The sequence below is a fragment of the Haemaphysalis longicornis genome, unplaced genomic scaffold (genome assembly GCF_048455015.1).
Source record: "Haemaphysalis longicornis isolate Haplotype H1 unplaced genomic scaffold, Haemaphysalis longicornis Haplotype H1 scaffold_8, whole genome shotgun sequence".
NCBI lineage: Eukaryota > Metazoa > Arthropoda > Arachnida > Ixodida > Ixodidae > Haemaphysalis > Haemaphysalis longicornis.
In genome coordinates, this window is record NW_027526445.1 from 114,742,178 (window position 1) to 114,756,143 (window position 13,966).

The 13,966-nt window shown below is 46.3% G+C and overlaps 1 protein-coding gene across 1 annotated transcript in view; it reads left to right on the forward strand.

Annotated features, from left to right (window-relative positions):
* Positions 1 to 12,279, forward strand: part of LOC144148447 (hapless 2-like) — a 151,665-nt gene extending 139,386 nt beyond the window's left edge. The window contains exons 15-17 of the mRNA XM_077679984.1: positions 8,194 to 8,248; positions 8,357 to 8,416; positions 12,185 to 12,279. Of these exons, the coding sequence (XP_077536110.1) occupies positions 8,194 to 8,248; positions 8,357 to 8,416; positions 12,185 to 12,279 (210 nt within the window). The remainder of the gene's footprint in view (positions 1 to 8,193; positions 8,249 to 8,356; positions 8,417 to 12,184) is intronic.
* Positions 12,280 to 13,966: the final 1,687 nt, after the last annotated feature.

Below are 13,966 nucleotides of genomic sequence, written 5' to 3' on the forward strand. Positions count from 1 at the left end.
AAAGGAAAAAAAGAAATGTTTGACCAGACAAGTATGTGCAGTGCTGAAGCACTGACACTGATTGACACTGGAGGTTCTCAGTCTAAAGCCTAGTGTTTACGTTCGTCACCCGTAGAAAGCCTAGTTGTTCCTTGGCCTTCTGAGCCGATGATAGAGAAGGCCAGTGGCATAGAATCTTCTCTTCCGAAAATGGCGGCCGAGAGTCTAGGTTCCTCAATGCTGATGACAGCTTCTTTCTTGCAGGCGAGTAGAGCGTGGGCACTCGCATAAAACGTGGCGTATCGTCTCCGGTGTTCCGTACGTTTCCCACTCCGCCCTTGCTGCCATTGCTGTTAAGTTTGAGTAAGCATTTGTCAACGCCACCCCCAGCCAGAGACGACAAAGAAGGGTTGCGTCAGACCGTGGGAATACTAATCCCATTGTATAGGACGGACGCAGCTAGGGCCCTCCGCATTCTTGCCAGGGAAACAGCTATGTCCCAATGGTCTACAGAAGAATTCACATGTGCACGCATTGGTGCCTTTGACACGCCCCTGGACGTCAGGAAATGTGGCTTCACGAACACACCAATAACACGCCATTGTTAGACCTCAAAAAACAGTATTTTTAATTTTGCATGTTCTGATTCGTATTTTAGTGTTCCAGTTTAATTTTCCGCGTAATGTACGTACTTAAAGCTGACCCACGGGGGTATGGAACTGTATCGGTATGTTTATGTGCGGTGGTAGAGCGCCACGTGCACCGGCGTACGAGAAGAGTTCGCGCACTGGATGGCCGTCGCATCGTGTTCGGAGAAGTTCTCAGTCTACAGTGAGGGCCCGAATGTGGCGAGCCGGCGGTGGACACGTACGGCCGCAGGACTACAGTTCTCGTACGACAAGCTTCGGCTTGAGTACGATATATTAGTATTCGGAAACTTAGGCATGGTGGCGGTCATCTCGCCCAGAAGTGGCGTTTGCTAACAACACCACTGGCCGCCTTGTGCACATAGTGTAAGCTCACCCACGGAGGTCTGGCGGTTTATTGGTGCATATCTAGGAAGGCGGACCTGAGCCGGGTGCCACGATCGCGCATGGACGACTTTCGATGCGGTGGCGCATTGTGTTGTCCCAGCTGTGTGCCTTTCCCTGGCGTCACCGGTGACGGTGACGGGCGTCACCGTCATCTGGGGTGACCTGTATCATCGCCGGACAATTTAGAGCGCTAAAAAGTTGTCCAGTTAAAAATAATTCTCGCAGACGCAATGGCACTTCGCGTAAAACCACTTGCTTCCCGCAATCAGGTTCGGCGCATGCTTCGCTATTAAGTCCTACATTATCATTTGTTTCAAACTTACAATGATGTACAGAGTTTCACCTTTTACGGTGAACGAAAACATCTAGTAGCCTGGTAGTTGGCAGTGTCTGATTAATTGCCTAATAAAAAGGCAACGAGATATTCAACGTATGCTCTTGCTATATCACAGTTTGTTAAAGAATTATCGAAAACAAAATTGATGCAACACTTTACGTTTATTAGAACATTGCTAAAGAATTCTGCTAAAGCACGTTTGACTACGTTGTCAACTAAACGTTGCTAGAATACTTGACCAGCTTTGTAGGAATAGAGCACACGCCACTGCCTGAGTTGCTTCGTTGATTCACATCTATTTAAAGGGCTCAAAAGGCAAGTGTGCTTCATTTCAAAGATTGACTTGTTAGAACAAAACTGTACCCACTAATAACGCTAAATTCACCAAAATCGGCTATATAAATGTTAAAAAACAACGCTCTGTGGGCCGCTAGCTCCTTTACAGCAATGGAACGTAGAAAGTATTTAGTGCAGCTTCACGATTATTTGACGCCGGCAAAAGCAAACACACCTTACGCTGGGGTGTGAGCTTGCTGTACGAAATATGTGCGCTTAGATTTGAGGCTTTTTTTTCGGGATGAGCCAGATCCACCTAGCGCAAATTTGAAAAAACAAGCGGAAGTTTGTTTCCGGACCTAAATGCAATGCTGTCAAAGCTAATATATGATACATTTTATGTGTTAGCTAGGTGAAGTTTAAGGCCGCAAGTAACTAAAAATTATGCCTTATGTTTAAGCAATATTGGGCGATAAGTTTGGATTTGGGTAACATTGAATTGAAACGGAGAAGTTTATTTAAATCAACTTTATTTAAATTGACTTTCAAGCATGGTGCGATGGCGTTTTTATTGAAAAAGACATTAAAAATATGCAAGAGGTCCTCAAGAACAGTAGAAATATGCACGGAGGGCAGGTGAGTCCTCTTGTCAGCATTAGCAAACCTTTTCGAATTCTTCACTAGGAAACTTTTCTTGGGAACGTCTGAAAGCACTCACGCAGTAAGCAAGGTTTCTATTGCTGTGCCATGAATTTCCCAAACGCTTCACTAGAAGCCTGGTCTTACCTTCTTCACCTCAATGAAGTGTTTCGTACTCCTAGAGGACGGAGATTTGCCAGAACTTGTAGGCAGCAGCTATTAATTTATGTACTGAAGTAATACATATGGATGTAAAAAAATAAATATGACCAGAAATATTTCGTAGGGACGAGTGAGACGAAATAAAATCGTTGCTTCAATTTTTTTCGATCTCAGTTTTATTTTGTTCAATTCGTCTTTCGTTCACTTCGTCATTGAAATCTGCAGACTGATCTTTCGCCGATCTCCTAATTGCCGCCTGAATTCATAATAAGCCAGATCCGAAAAGTGGTAAAAGATTCCGAAAACACCGAAAGCACCCACGAAACAGTCCGAACAGTAAAGTCATGAGCGAACTCCTTTTGGGCAAATCGATTTGGCCGAATTTGATCCGTGAAACAGCAGGATCTGACTTTTTTCGACACGACCTATGATCCCCGTACACGTTTTAAGGGCGTTATCTCAAGTTTTTTTTTTTGCCACCCTTCTTTTACAGGAAAGTTGCTGAGTTTTTCTCGTCACTGCAGTTTTATTCGATTTAGTTTCTGTTTCTTGATCTGGCACATGTCGAAACAAAAAAACGCTTAATTTTTTTAATATTCATTTTACTGGAGTACGCATTGTGGGGGAGGCACTTTATTAAACGGGCTCATGAACTGAAACCCTTCCCGTTCCACCGGGACAGTTCCACCGGGGGGGGGGGGGGGGAACAATCGAAGTAACTACAGCGCACTTTAACATAGAATCACCTGTGCGCACAGCGCACACTGTGCTTGATTCAGCGGCACAGAAGTCCGGCACTTCGCGGTAGCCTCACATGAAACTTGCCGATTGGCTTTTACGGCATTGTCTTATGTGATCCCGTTTTACTAGCATACGCACTGTTTTACGACGCGAATACTATCAAACGTAACAAAAATAAGCCAGGTGCAAATACTATAAAAAACCAAGTGAGTGCATATTGCGTGCCTGAGCGGTATGGCGGTGCCATCTGGATGAATGACCGCAAAGGAAGCAATGAAACGGATTCGTCTCATTCCCTTCCGCCGTATATTCAAAGTACTTGACATCTGTTTCTAATACCCGGCCGAGATACGTCACTGCGGACGTCACTAAACACACGATTTAGCGGGAGAATTGACAAAGCACCAAGAATCATTTGACTGCTACTCTTCCGTCCTTGGCCAGACGTCTGCCGCAACCAATCGAATCGAAACGGACAACTCTTGCATCATCCATCGCCGTCCATATCGCGTGTCTCTATCAGAGAGGAAAATTATTCCGGGAAACGTGGATGATATGCTGAAGCGGAACATCATTCGGCCATCATAGAGCTCTTGGTCATCACCCGTTGTACTAGTTCCGAAGAAATATGAAAGCGTGCGATTTTATGTCGATTACCGAGCCCTAAACAAGATAACTCGTAAGGATGTATACACGATGCCGCGTATTGACGACGCCCTTAATACATTGCAAGGTGCACAATTTTTCTCCATCCTTGATCGTCGGTCGGGATACTGTAAAGAAGTTCCTATGAATGCGGCCGACAAAGAAAAACAGACTTCGCCACACCAGATGGTCTGTTTGAGTTTAACATTATGCCTTTCGGGTTATGCAACGCGCCTGTCACCTTTAAGCGCATGATTGACAATGTTCTTCGTGGCTTAAAGTGGAAGACTTGCCTCTGCTACCTTGACGACATTGTAATCTTTTCTTCTACCTTTGACGAGCACCTTCACCGTCTGGACGTAGTTTTAACCAGCCTCGCCAGTGGTGGCTTGTAAATAAACACCAGAAAGGGTCGCTTTGCGAGCAAATCAATCGAAATTTTGGGGCATGTCGTTAGCCGTGATGGAATTCGCCCCGATTCCTATATGATTAACTCCGTAGTTATTTCCCGGGACCTCTACATCAAAAAGACCTCCGATGTTTCCTGGGCTTGGCATCGTACTTCCGTTGGTTCACCCGTAGTTTTGCCCAAAAAGCGTCTCCACTAAACAAACTACTAGCGTCTACGACCCCTTTTACCTGGTCTGGTGACTGCGAAGCGGAATTCCAGACTGTCAAGGATGCCTTGAATTTTGGACCGGTTCTCTGCCACTTTGACGATGGTGCTCTTACTGTACTCCACACGGACGCCAGTGGACACGGTATCGGCGTGGTCCTCCTACAACCCAACTCATAATCAGTAGAGCAAGTTGTTGCCTACGCAAGCCGGACTTTAACACCTGTCGAGAAAAACTACACTACAACGGAAAACGAATGCCTTGCCGTCGTTTGGTCCGTCCAAAAATTTATACGTACTTGTACGGCCGTCATTTATGTGTTGTGACTAACAATCACGCGCTTTGCTGCTTGTCGTCAGTGAAAAATTTGTCGGGCCGCCTCGGTCGTTGTATTCTCCGTTTGCAGGGGAACGATTTTACTGTGACCTATAAGTCAGGCAAGAAACGTGAGAACGCGGACGCTCTTTCTCGCTGCCCGCTGCGGCCACAGTCAGATGATGAGCATCCTAGTGTTAACTGCCTAGTTTTGCCGATTGCACCTGCAGTTCCCGATGCCTACAACTTGCCGCATAACCTCATCTCTCTGCAGCGGGCCGACATGTACTGCAGAGACCTCATCCATCACCTCGGTGGCTTGGTGCAGCCTTCTAACAGCCGCTCGGCTCGAATCAACAGCTTGAAAAATTTGACCTTTTGAATGACACTCTGTACCACTACAATTGTCATCCTACCAGGGACAGATGGGTTCCTGTGATTCCCCGTTGGCTTCGAAAGGAGACCGTAGAAGCGTTCCACGATGCCGCCACCGCTGGCCATGTGGCGTTCGCAAAACGTGTGACCACGTCAAGAGCAGGTTCTTCTGGCCTGGCCTCGCTACCAGTCTCGCTAAGTATGTTGCATCGTGTGCTGCTTGCCAGCACCGAAAACCACGGTGCCTGAACGACTGTTACAACCTATGCCTTGATCGTCCGCTCCTTTCCACGCGGTGGGAATTAACTTGTGCGGGCCCCTGCCATTGACGGCAGCAGGTAACTGTGGATCGTCACTGCGGTTGACCATTTAACCAGATACGCAAAAACTGCTCCGGTTCGTGCCAGCTGTGCTTCAGAGGCGGCTCATTTCTTTCTAAAGGACATATTTTTGCGACACGGCCCTCCCCGCTTTCTTCTCAGCGACCGCGGAAAAACGTTCCTCTCAACATTGCTGAATGAAGTTCTTCGCGCCGCTAATACCGTCCACAAAACCACATCGAGCTACCATCCCCAAACAAATGGGCTGACTGAGCCGTTTCGCCGCAGCCTCTCCGATATGCTTCCGTTTTATGCAAGCCCTGACCATAAGAATTTGGAACCCGTTTTACCCTTCGTCACTCTGCGTACAACACTGCAACGCAATGGAGTGCTGGCTTTTCGCATTTCTCGATTACGGCCGCCCTCCGTCTTCCGTCCTCGATGCTGCTTTCTTTTCTGCACCTGCCTCTCCGCAAGCGGATATCCCAGGTGAGTTTGTCTCGCACCTCGAACACTGCCGCCGTCTCTCACTGTTGGACACCCAGGCCTGCCAAGAAGACTGAATGTCTCGTCATGATGCGATGCATCGGACTGTTTCCTTCCAACCAGGTGATGAAGTGTTAATTGAGACTCCCATGCGTGCAGCATTATGTTAAAAGGTCCTTCCAGGTTTCATCCGTCCTTACACCGTTCTGGAGCCGACCTCTCCAGTCAACTACCGTGTGGCTCCTACTCTCCCCACGTCCGACTGTCGGTGCCGCGGAACTGACATTGTCCATGCCTCGGGCCTCAAGCAATTTCATCGCGCCCCTAGTTGCTATAGCGCCCGGAGGGGCCGCTTCCGCCGGGGGGCGGGAGGGGGGGGCGGAAGGAGGGAATAGTGTAAGCACAGGCGTCATCGCTGCTATATAACTGTTACTGGAGTGGTCAACCCCTCCTACCATCTCATCATAAGCATTTCACATGCGAGCACCACACCATCTTTATCTATCATCGTCGCGCCTTCACCAGCTTCGCTTTTTGCAACGGCTTCCCGGCGACGCTGCGTCGTCATTAATCGCGTCCTCTATTCCCCTGCGTCCGAGTCTTGCAATATATACATACAGTCGAGCCCACTTATAACGAACTCGATTTGCGGATGAATACCCTGTTCTTCACTTGAAAAGGCGGCACTCATGTACACATGAGTGCCGCCTTTTCACGTACACATGTAGGAAATACCCGCCGCGGTGGCTCAGTGCCCAAGGCGTTGTGCTCTGCTGAGCCTGAGTACGCGAGTTTGATCCCGGCCCCGGTGGCTGCTTTTCTGATGGATGCCAAAAAAGAACACACTCGTGTGTTCAATATTTCTGCGCAGGTTAAAGATGCGCTGGGGGTACAAAGTACTCTAGAGCCCTATACTACAGTGCCTGCGAGCCCACGTGCAGCTTCCAATAAAAAAAAGCAGAAGTGGGTGACTGCTATGTTAATGCCTGTCGTCCCAAATGTTCTTCCTTGTGTTCCTGGGATTTCGCCCTTTGTACGATATCCAGAAGTACTGAGGAGCCTAACCCGACCGCATAAAGCCTCATCAAGTCTTTTATTCGTAATATTGTAGACATAGCCGTTATCAATTACTTTGGGCTTAGGCTACAGTAAATGCAAATTAAAAAAATTACACTGCGGCAGCCCGCAGGCAAATTACTATTGGTCCGAAATCGCCGTGTCACTTTGATCGCAATTCTGGACATTACAGCTTACCTCCGGGACAAACACTCGGCCTTCATATTTTCGTGCGCATTGCGCGAACTGATATCGCTCTGGTAGCGTAGGTCGCGCGCCAAGCGTAATAAGTCAGAAACATTTTTTTTCAAGTTTCATAAAGCGAACTGGAAATTACTACTACTTGAACAGCAGGCAAACGGTTAGCATGATTAACCCACATAAGTAATGCAAGTGCAAGAAAGACAGTAACGACAGCACTGCGCTTAACAAGACGTTTATTTTTAGACATGTAGTAGAACATATGCAGGTCTCTCCATCACGTGGTCAAACGAACACACTTCGAACATAACGCTGAAAAAGGCATATTCGGTGATGCTTAAATAGCAAAAAACTTTTTTTTGCACAGCCGTAGCTATCTAAACAGCAATGGTGTAGCCGTGAGTTGGGGTAGACAGTTTATTGGAACTGGAATCTCCAAAACCTATTTATTACTAAGAATAGGATAGGAGTAACTTTATTAAGAACTAAACGTATTAAGGCGAGCGTGAGCACGAGCAATAGGCCTAACACCACTCTTTGATTTTGTTTCCTAATATATGTTACTGTTATGTTCATTTCAAGCTTTAATAGTACCGAAGCACCACTACGTACTGCACTACTGCATTTATAGACACAATATTGGGTTTGAGACTGGTAAAGTCCGATGTGTCAGAGTTATCAATTTTGGGACATTTCATGGAGGAGAACCAAAGTTTCATGCAGTTTGCAGCTACGCCAGCACAAGGAAATAAAATATCTATTATAGCAGGCTTCCGAGAAAACATGAGGGCATTTTTTTTTTCAAGGGGAGCTTTATAAACTGTGATGCTTTTGTATGAGAAAAATAGAAGCGAACTTTTAGTGAAATAAAATGCCTGGTTTTCTCATTCTTCCACCATGAGCTGTATGCTATTCCTTAGAGCATACCGCCAAATTGATTCTAGGTACGGTGTTATCAGCACACCCAGCACGTTAACCGAATGGCTGATGTGCTCCTCCACTCCCGAAAGATGAAGTGCAGTGCCCTGGATGTCTTCTGGATAAACATGAAGAAGGCGAACGGAGGCAGGTTTAACATTAAACTCTGACGAATTCGGTGCCGCTACTGCAAACACAGCCACAAGCCTTGATGATTTTGCAGAGGTCTCGAGCTCCATTTCCCTCCCGGAACAGGTTTTCATGCCGAGGGTCAAACGCAGATCCTGCCCGGCGAGCAGGACGACTTCGACGACGGTAATCCCACCGATGCAATACGTTCTCGGTGGTTGGTACAGCCACAGGCTGCCTAGACCACTAATACCCAAAGCGTTCACGGTGATGAGATCAAAGACGATAGGTGGGTGCGACTGGAGAAAGTTATGCCTGTTCGGTAGCTTTCGGAGGTAGGCGTTAACAGCGTCCTTGACGTACAGTGGGTGCAGTCTCTTCTCACATCGCTCTGTAGGTTGGAGAGAAAAAATAAAGCATTCAACGTAGTATTCCCTGAACACTTCCACACAATTTATCGCTATTTATTTCGTAGCATGTCACTAACATTTTGGTTTACTGTATTTTCCTGCGAATCCTTCTTCTAAATAAACATTTAATCCTGTCAAAGCGAAGTGCAAGCTCGTAAATTCATGCCGGAGAGCTGTCGGTACTTTACGTTTAAACACTGTTAAAAAGGCTTTGAAAAGTAACTGATCGCAAGAGCTCTATTTACGACATTGAAAACTGTAGCGCTATGCAGCAGAGCACCCAATTGGTTGTGCTGCTCTCTCAGCTGATTTCGCCGTGACTGTGATGCAGACTCAACCCTTTCTGCACATGAAATTGTGCAAAAAAATTAACGCACGCAGTACTTTCGGTCAACGTTTGTTTTTTCAACTAGTTTTTCGGTTTTTAAATACAGACGAGACTGGTTATGACGAACTCTGAAGTAGCAAATGATGAAATGTAATGAAATGTCATGAAATCGGGAATCTAGTAATGCTGAATTTCAATGTTGGGGTTGTAGTGCTATAGCGGATGGCATCGGTCATAATTAACGAATTTTATTTTCCGCGCGGCGAAACTTGCATCCATGCTAGCGAAGGAAGACTTAGGGACCAATACATAAACTGGTCGCTTTAGTGAAAGGTTGCACCACTCGTCAATTGTGCCGGGTATATGTGGAGGGTACTGGTTGTCACTTTGTTTGTTTGCTTGTATCCCTGTGTGCCTTGTAAGCATGAAAACACGTCATACAAATTATGTTTGGTCAAGTCTCAAAATAGCACTCTTTATTTTCATTCTATTCCCCATAGTCAGTGTCAACTGCATGCTTGGCTGATAACCCGTTGAATGTCCTTCATTCAAATGCCTAATTTTATAACCAACACTGGCTAGTTCACATAATGTCACGCTCCTCTTGGTATGTTTAGAATGAGGTACTACTGTTGCTTGAATTGTGCATTGTTTAGCGATGCCGGTTTTAACAGTTTTTGAAAATGAGGTGTTTATAAAAGGCTACATGGAGGCTTAGATGAAAAATATCCCTGGATTTATCGGTTTTTGCACCTCCACGTAAAGAACTTAGGCGCTCATCAAAGGCAGCAAGACTTTAGGGGAAATTCTTTTTGTTTCACCTGAGAATAAGTTTATTTGATACTGTCATTCAGCTGACCTCAGTTCTCAAAGGCAGTTATTACAGGGGTTAAGATTTCAACCCACCCGAAACATCCGGCGGCTGAAATGTGGCAAAGCAGCCCGTGAGGCATAAAAGCAGCACCAAGCTTTTCCCATTCCAAGCCATTATGCTGCCAGGAACAGTCTGAAAGAAAATTCAAAGAACCAAAATGTTTATTTTCCCCAGGACAATGCACAGTAACTGTTCATTATATATCTGCCACACAATTCATGAGTTGTGACCCCGACAACTGTCAATCATTGTTTCCTTAACGTTGTCGTCAACTACTTTCCGGCAGGCCCCTACGTCTTCAGATGCGTACGCGTTGAAAAACAGGAGGACAAATATCTTTATTGTCATTAAAAGTTGCATCTAGCCTTTACAAGGGGGAGACCTGCGTCCAAGACACCCTATACCTTGCCAGCCTCTAAAGCCCGCTCCACCAGCCGAAGCAGTTCGGACTGGAATGAGCTAACCAATGCGAGCCTTCAGAGCTCTGGGGAGTTTAACGGATTTGTTTTGGGAAACGTATGGAAGGGGAATTCATGAACGATGTGGAAATGAATCCCGCCCGCTCCGTGGAAGAGGCAGCTGGGGGAGGTAATTTCTTTGGGGTAGTTGCAGACCCTCTCAGGGTTGGGAATGGTGTTTCATTGAAATGCGTGGAAGTGGTATGCCTGTTCAGCCGATAGGTGTCAAGGAGGGTTAAACCATTCACCATTCCTGGTTTACGCCCCTACTTCATATTTTTACGTCTCAATAGCGCCCTGTGATTCATGATCGAGGCGTTTCTTTTTCCCTTCTTTCTTAAATGCTCCTCATAAATTTTTATACAGACCTGTCTTTCGTTTATCCATGTACTAAGATATTTGTTTTCTTACCCACGGTATTGTTGCTTGTTGAACGAATACCGATTCGTCATAGGCATCGCCATTACATTGCTGCGCTAAACTGTAACCCAACTTCACAGGCTTTTCCCCCGCATATATCTGTGAGCCGTTGCCGGCATTGTTCGGTATAAGCTAGCGGTACTATGTCATCTGCGCATATCAGTCCCGGGATATATCTTTCCCGGAATATGTTGTTTTGATTGATTGATTGAATAATTGTTTGATTGATTGATTGATTGATCGATTCATAAATAATTGATTAATTGATTGTTATGGGTATCCCCTTTGAAATAGGGTGATGACGTATCATCTTACCAAGGAAAAACTGACATATCTGTTTTATTCTCTTCATTAAATACTAGGGCTACTCTCAGGGCAGGCACGAAATAATTTTTTCCTGTTGCAGGTGGTAGCTGTCGTGGGCATTATTCCCCTCTCTGCTGTTCGTCTACCAGCATTCGAATCTTCTTTCCGTCGCTTCGAGAGCCTTAAACTTAACCCCCTCTTATCTACCCTTAACATTTAGGCCTTCCGGAAGTCGCACATTTCCCTCTTAAAGATTTGGATAGATACACTCGGATTATAAAACTGTGTGCCGCATAGTTTCTCTTTCTTTTCTGCAGACCACGCATTCCCCATCATTTCCTGTATTCTTCCCCACAAAAGTCTTACTTCTAAACCAACCTTCTCTAGCCTCAAAAAGCAAAGCACTGCCCTTGGAATTATCGTAGAAATTTTCCTTTCTGATGTCAAATTTTTCAGTCCTGTACATCTCTTACGACGTTTTAGCTTCCATTTCTTTCTTCATTGATTCGTTGCTATCAGCTTTCCTCATTTTTGGTTATCTTGGCGGTTCTGGATTCATCACTGTTCTTTCCTTATTTCATCGTTAGCCTTCTAGTCTTGCTTAACCACTCGGTGTCCACGCTTTTCAAGTATAGGTGCCTAAAAACTTTAGCTGTCCACCTACGTTGATCCATTGCTCTCAACCTCCTCTCATAACATATTTTACTTTCCGTTTGTAGAACTTCAAAGGACGCCCACCCCATATCTCCCTGAACTGCTTCATTAGTGGTTCTACCATGCGCTCCTAAGGCCAAACGGCCTATCACTCCTGTTCACTTTTTAGGCGTGAAAGAGCGTCTGATTCATACACATTCAGTCGCCCCTGACTGTCTTCGTTGCCTTCTAGTGCAGGAGTCGGTACCGTACTGCACGCGTGCCAGCGTGCTGTATTATGCGGCCGCAGCACGTTGTCGGATCCCAAACCCCTCCTCCTGTCACTAGCAATCTGAAGCCCAATACCTCAGTTTTGACATCAAATTGGGTTAGACGGCAAGACAAGAACAGAGAATTTTTGGTTCCAGTTGCATTGTACCACGTCTTTACACTTGGCCAGAATATTGTTAGCTATTGTAAAATATTATTGGCAATTTGCTGAATGTCTTCTCTTTGCCTTCGAAGGCCCTCCCACCCGGTTTGTCACCCAGCCCTACGCCGTTTTGCCGTCGTGCAACTCGATACTGTACTACTTCAAAGGTTGCCGACCCCTCTTCTAGCCTTTTAAGTGGGAGCTTGGGATATACGATGCAAGAGCGTATTTAATTAAAGCGAGATGAAACAAGGAAACAGAAATTCCACTCAGTTCGCACGACCACTTTGTGTTACGGCCACATATTTCAGATTTAACACTTCTGGCGCTCGCTCCCTATTGTCACTGAGACCCACAATAAAAACTCAAGATACCTTGCAACACGCATTCGTAACGCCGACGCAAATGAGTAGTGTTTAATGACAGTGCATGCACTAGTGCGCAGGTGCAAAAAGCGCGGCCCGCCGCAGCAGATGAACGAGCGCGGTCCTCCAGAATCGCTGTTTTTTACGCACAATCACCGCCGATTGCGTTTCTCTTTTCGTCTTTTTAAAGCAAAGCTTTCTACCTCTACCCCCCAAGGGTTCTTTCGCGACCGTTGGTGTCACCAGAAAACTCCAGCGAACAAATAAAAGAATTTACTGGCACCCCCGGGAATCGAACTTGGAACTAATAGACTAACAAAGCGAGAGCCCGTTGTCTTACCGATTCAGCTACGAGCCCACGCGAACACGACAAGACAAATGGTGTACTCACCAAGCACATCTACGGGTTTACCCCCTGCCTTCTCGCTGAATGCCACGTGAAAGCGTCACACGACCACTCACGCCCGTGTAGCGGCCCTGTGCGCACCTTGATTATGTGCTAAGAGTTACAAAAATTAAAGAAGCTCACACCAATTCATGGAATCTCACTTTTAGTACGCCAATGTGCTAACGCCTGTGGCCTCCAGTGTTCACGTAAAAAATCACAGCTTCTTGTCGTCCGCCCTAACGCCAAATAAAGGAATACATTCAAATACTCCTTGATGACCGGGCCATCACTCCAAACCCCAGCATCAAGATCCTGGGCCTACATCTCGAGGCTAACACCAAGAGTGACGTCTCCTTGCAGCGCCTCAAAAACAGCATTAATCCAATCATGCACATGATCAGGAAAGTTGCAACCAAGAAGCGAGGCCTAAAAGAATCCGGTACCTTTCGATTAATTGAAGCTTTTGTCCTCTCGAGAGTTACTTACGACAAACCCCTATCTTCTTCTCGACGAGGAAGACATAGAGATGCTTTATATAATGATTAGAAAGGCGGTTGAGCAGGCCATTGGTCTTCTCATGAGTGCGTCCACACTGAGGCTGCTTAGCACGGGCTCCACAACACCTTGGAAGAGCTGATAGAAGCCCATCTTTCTAACCAGAAGGTCCGACTCAGAACTGCGGTGGGTAACCGCATGCTTCACCAGATTGGCTGGGCAGCCCAGAATGTCACTCCGCTTGACGTACTCCCAGACTCTTGGCGACTAAAACTAAAGATGCTTCCTTTGCTTAGAAATATGAATCCCTCACATGACGAGGGTCAACGAAAAGCACGGGCTCAAGCGCTAAACACCACCCTCGGTGGGGATCATGCAGTTATGTACACAGACTTCTTCTAACATCGAGGGCAGCAACACGCCATTATCGTGGCTACCTCCAGAACCAACCTCCTTGCGTGTACCTCGCTTAGGACCCAACAAATGACGGCAGCAGAAGAGGCAGCCATCACCTTGGCTCTCACTCAACCAGGGGTTCGGAGGGTAGTCACGGATTCCCAGCAAGCCTAATGGAATTACCAGTCGGGTTGGGTGTCCTGACCTGCACTGTGCGTGCTAAAAACCCA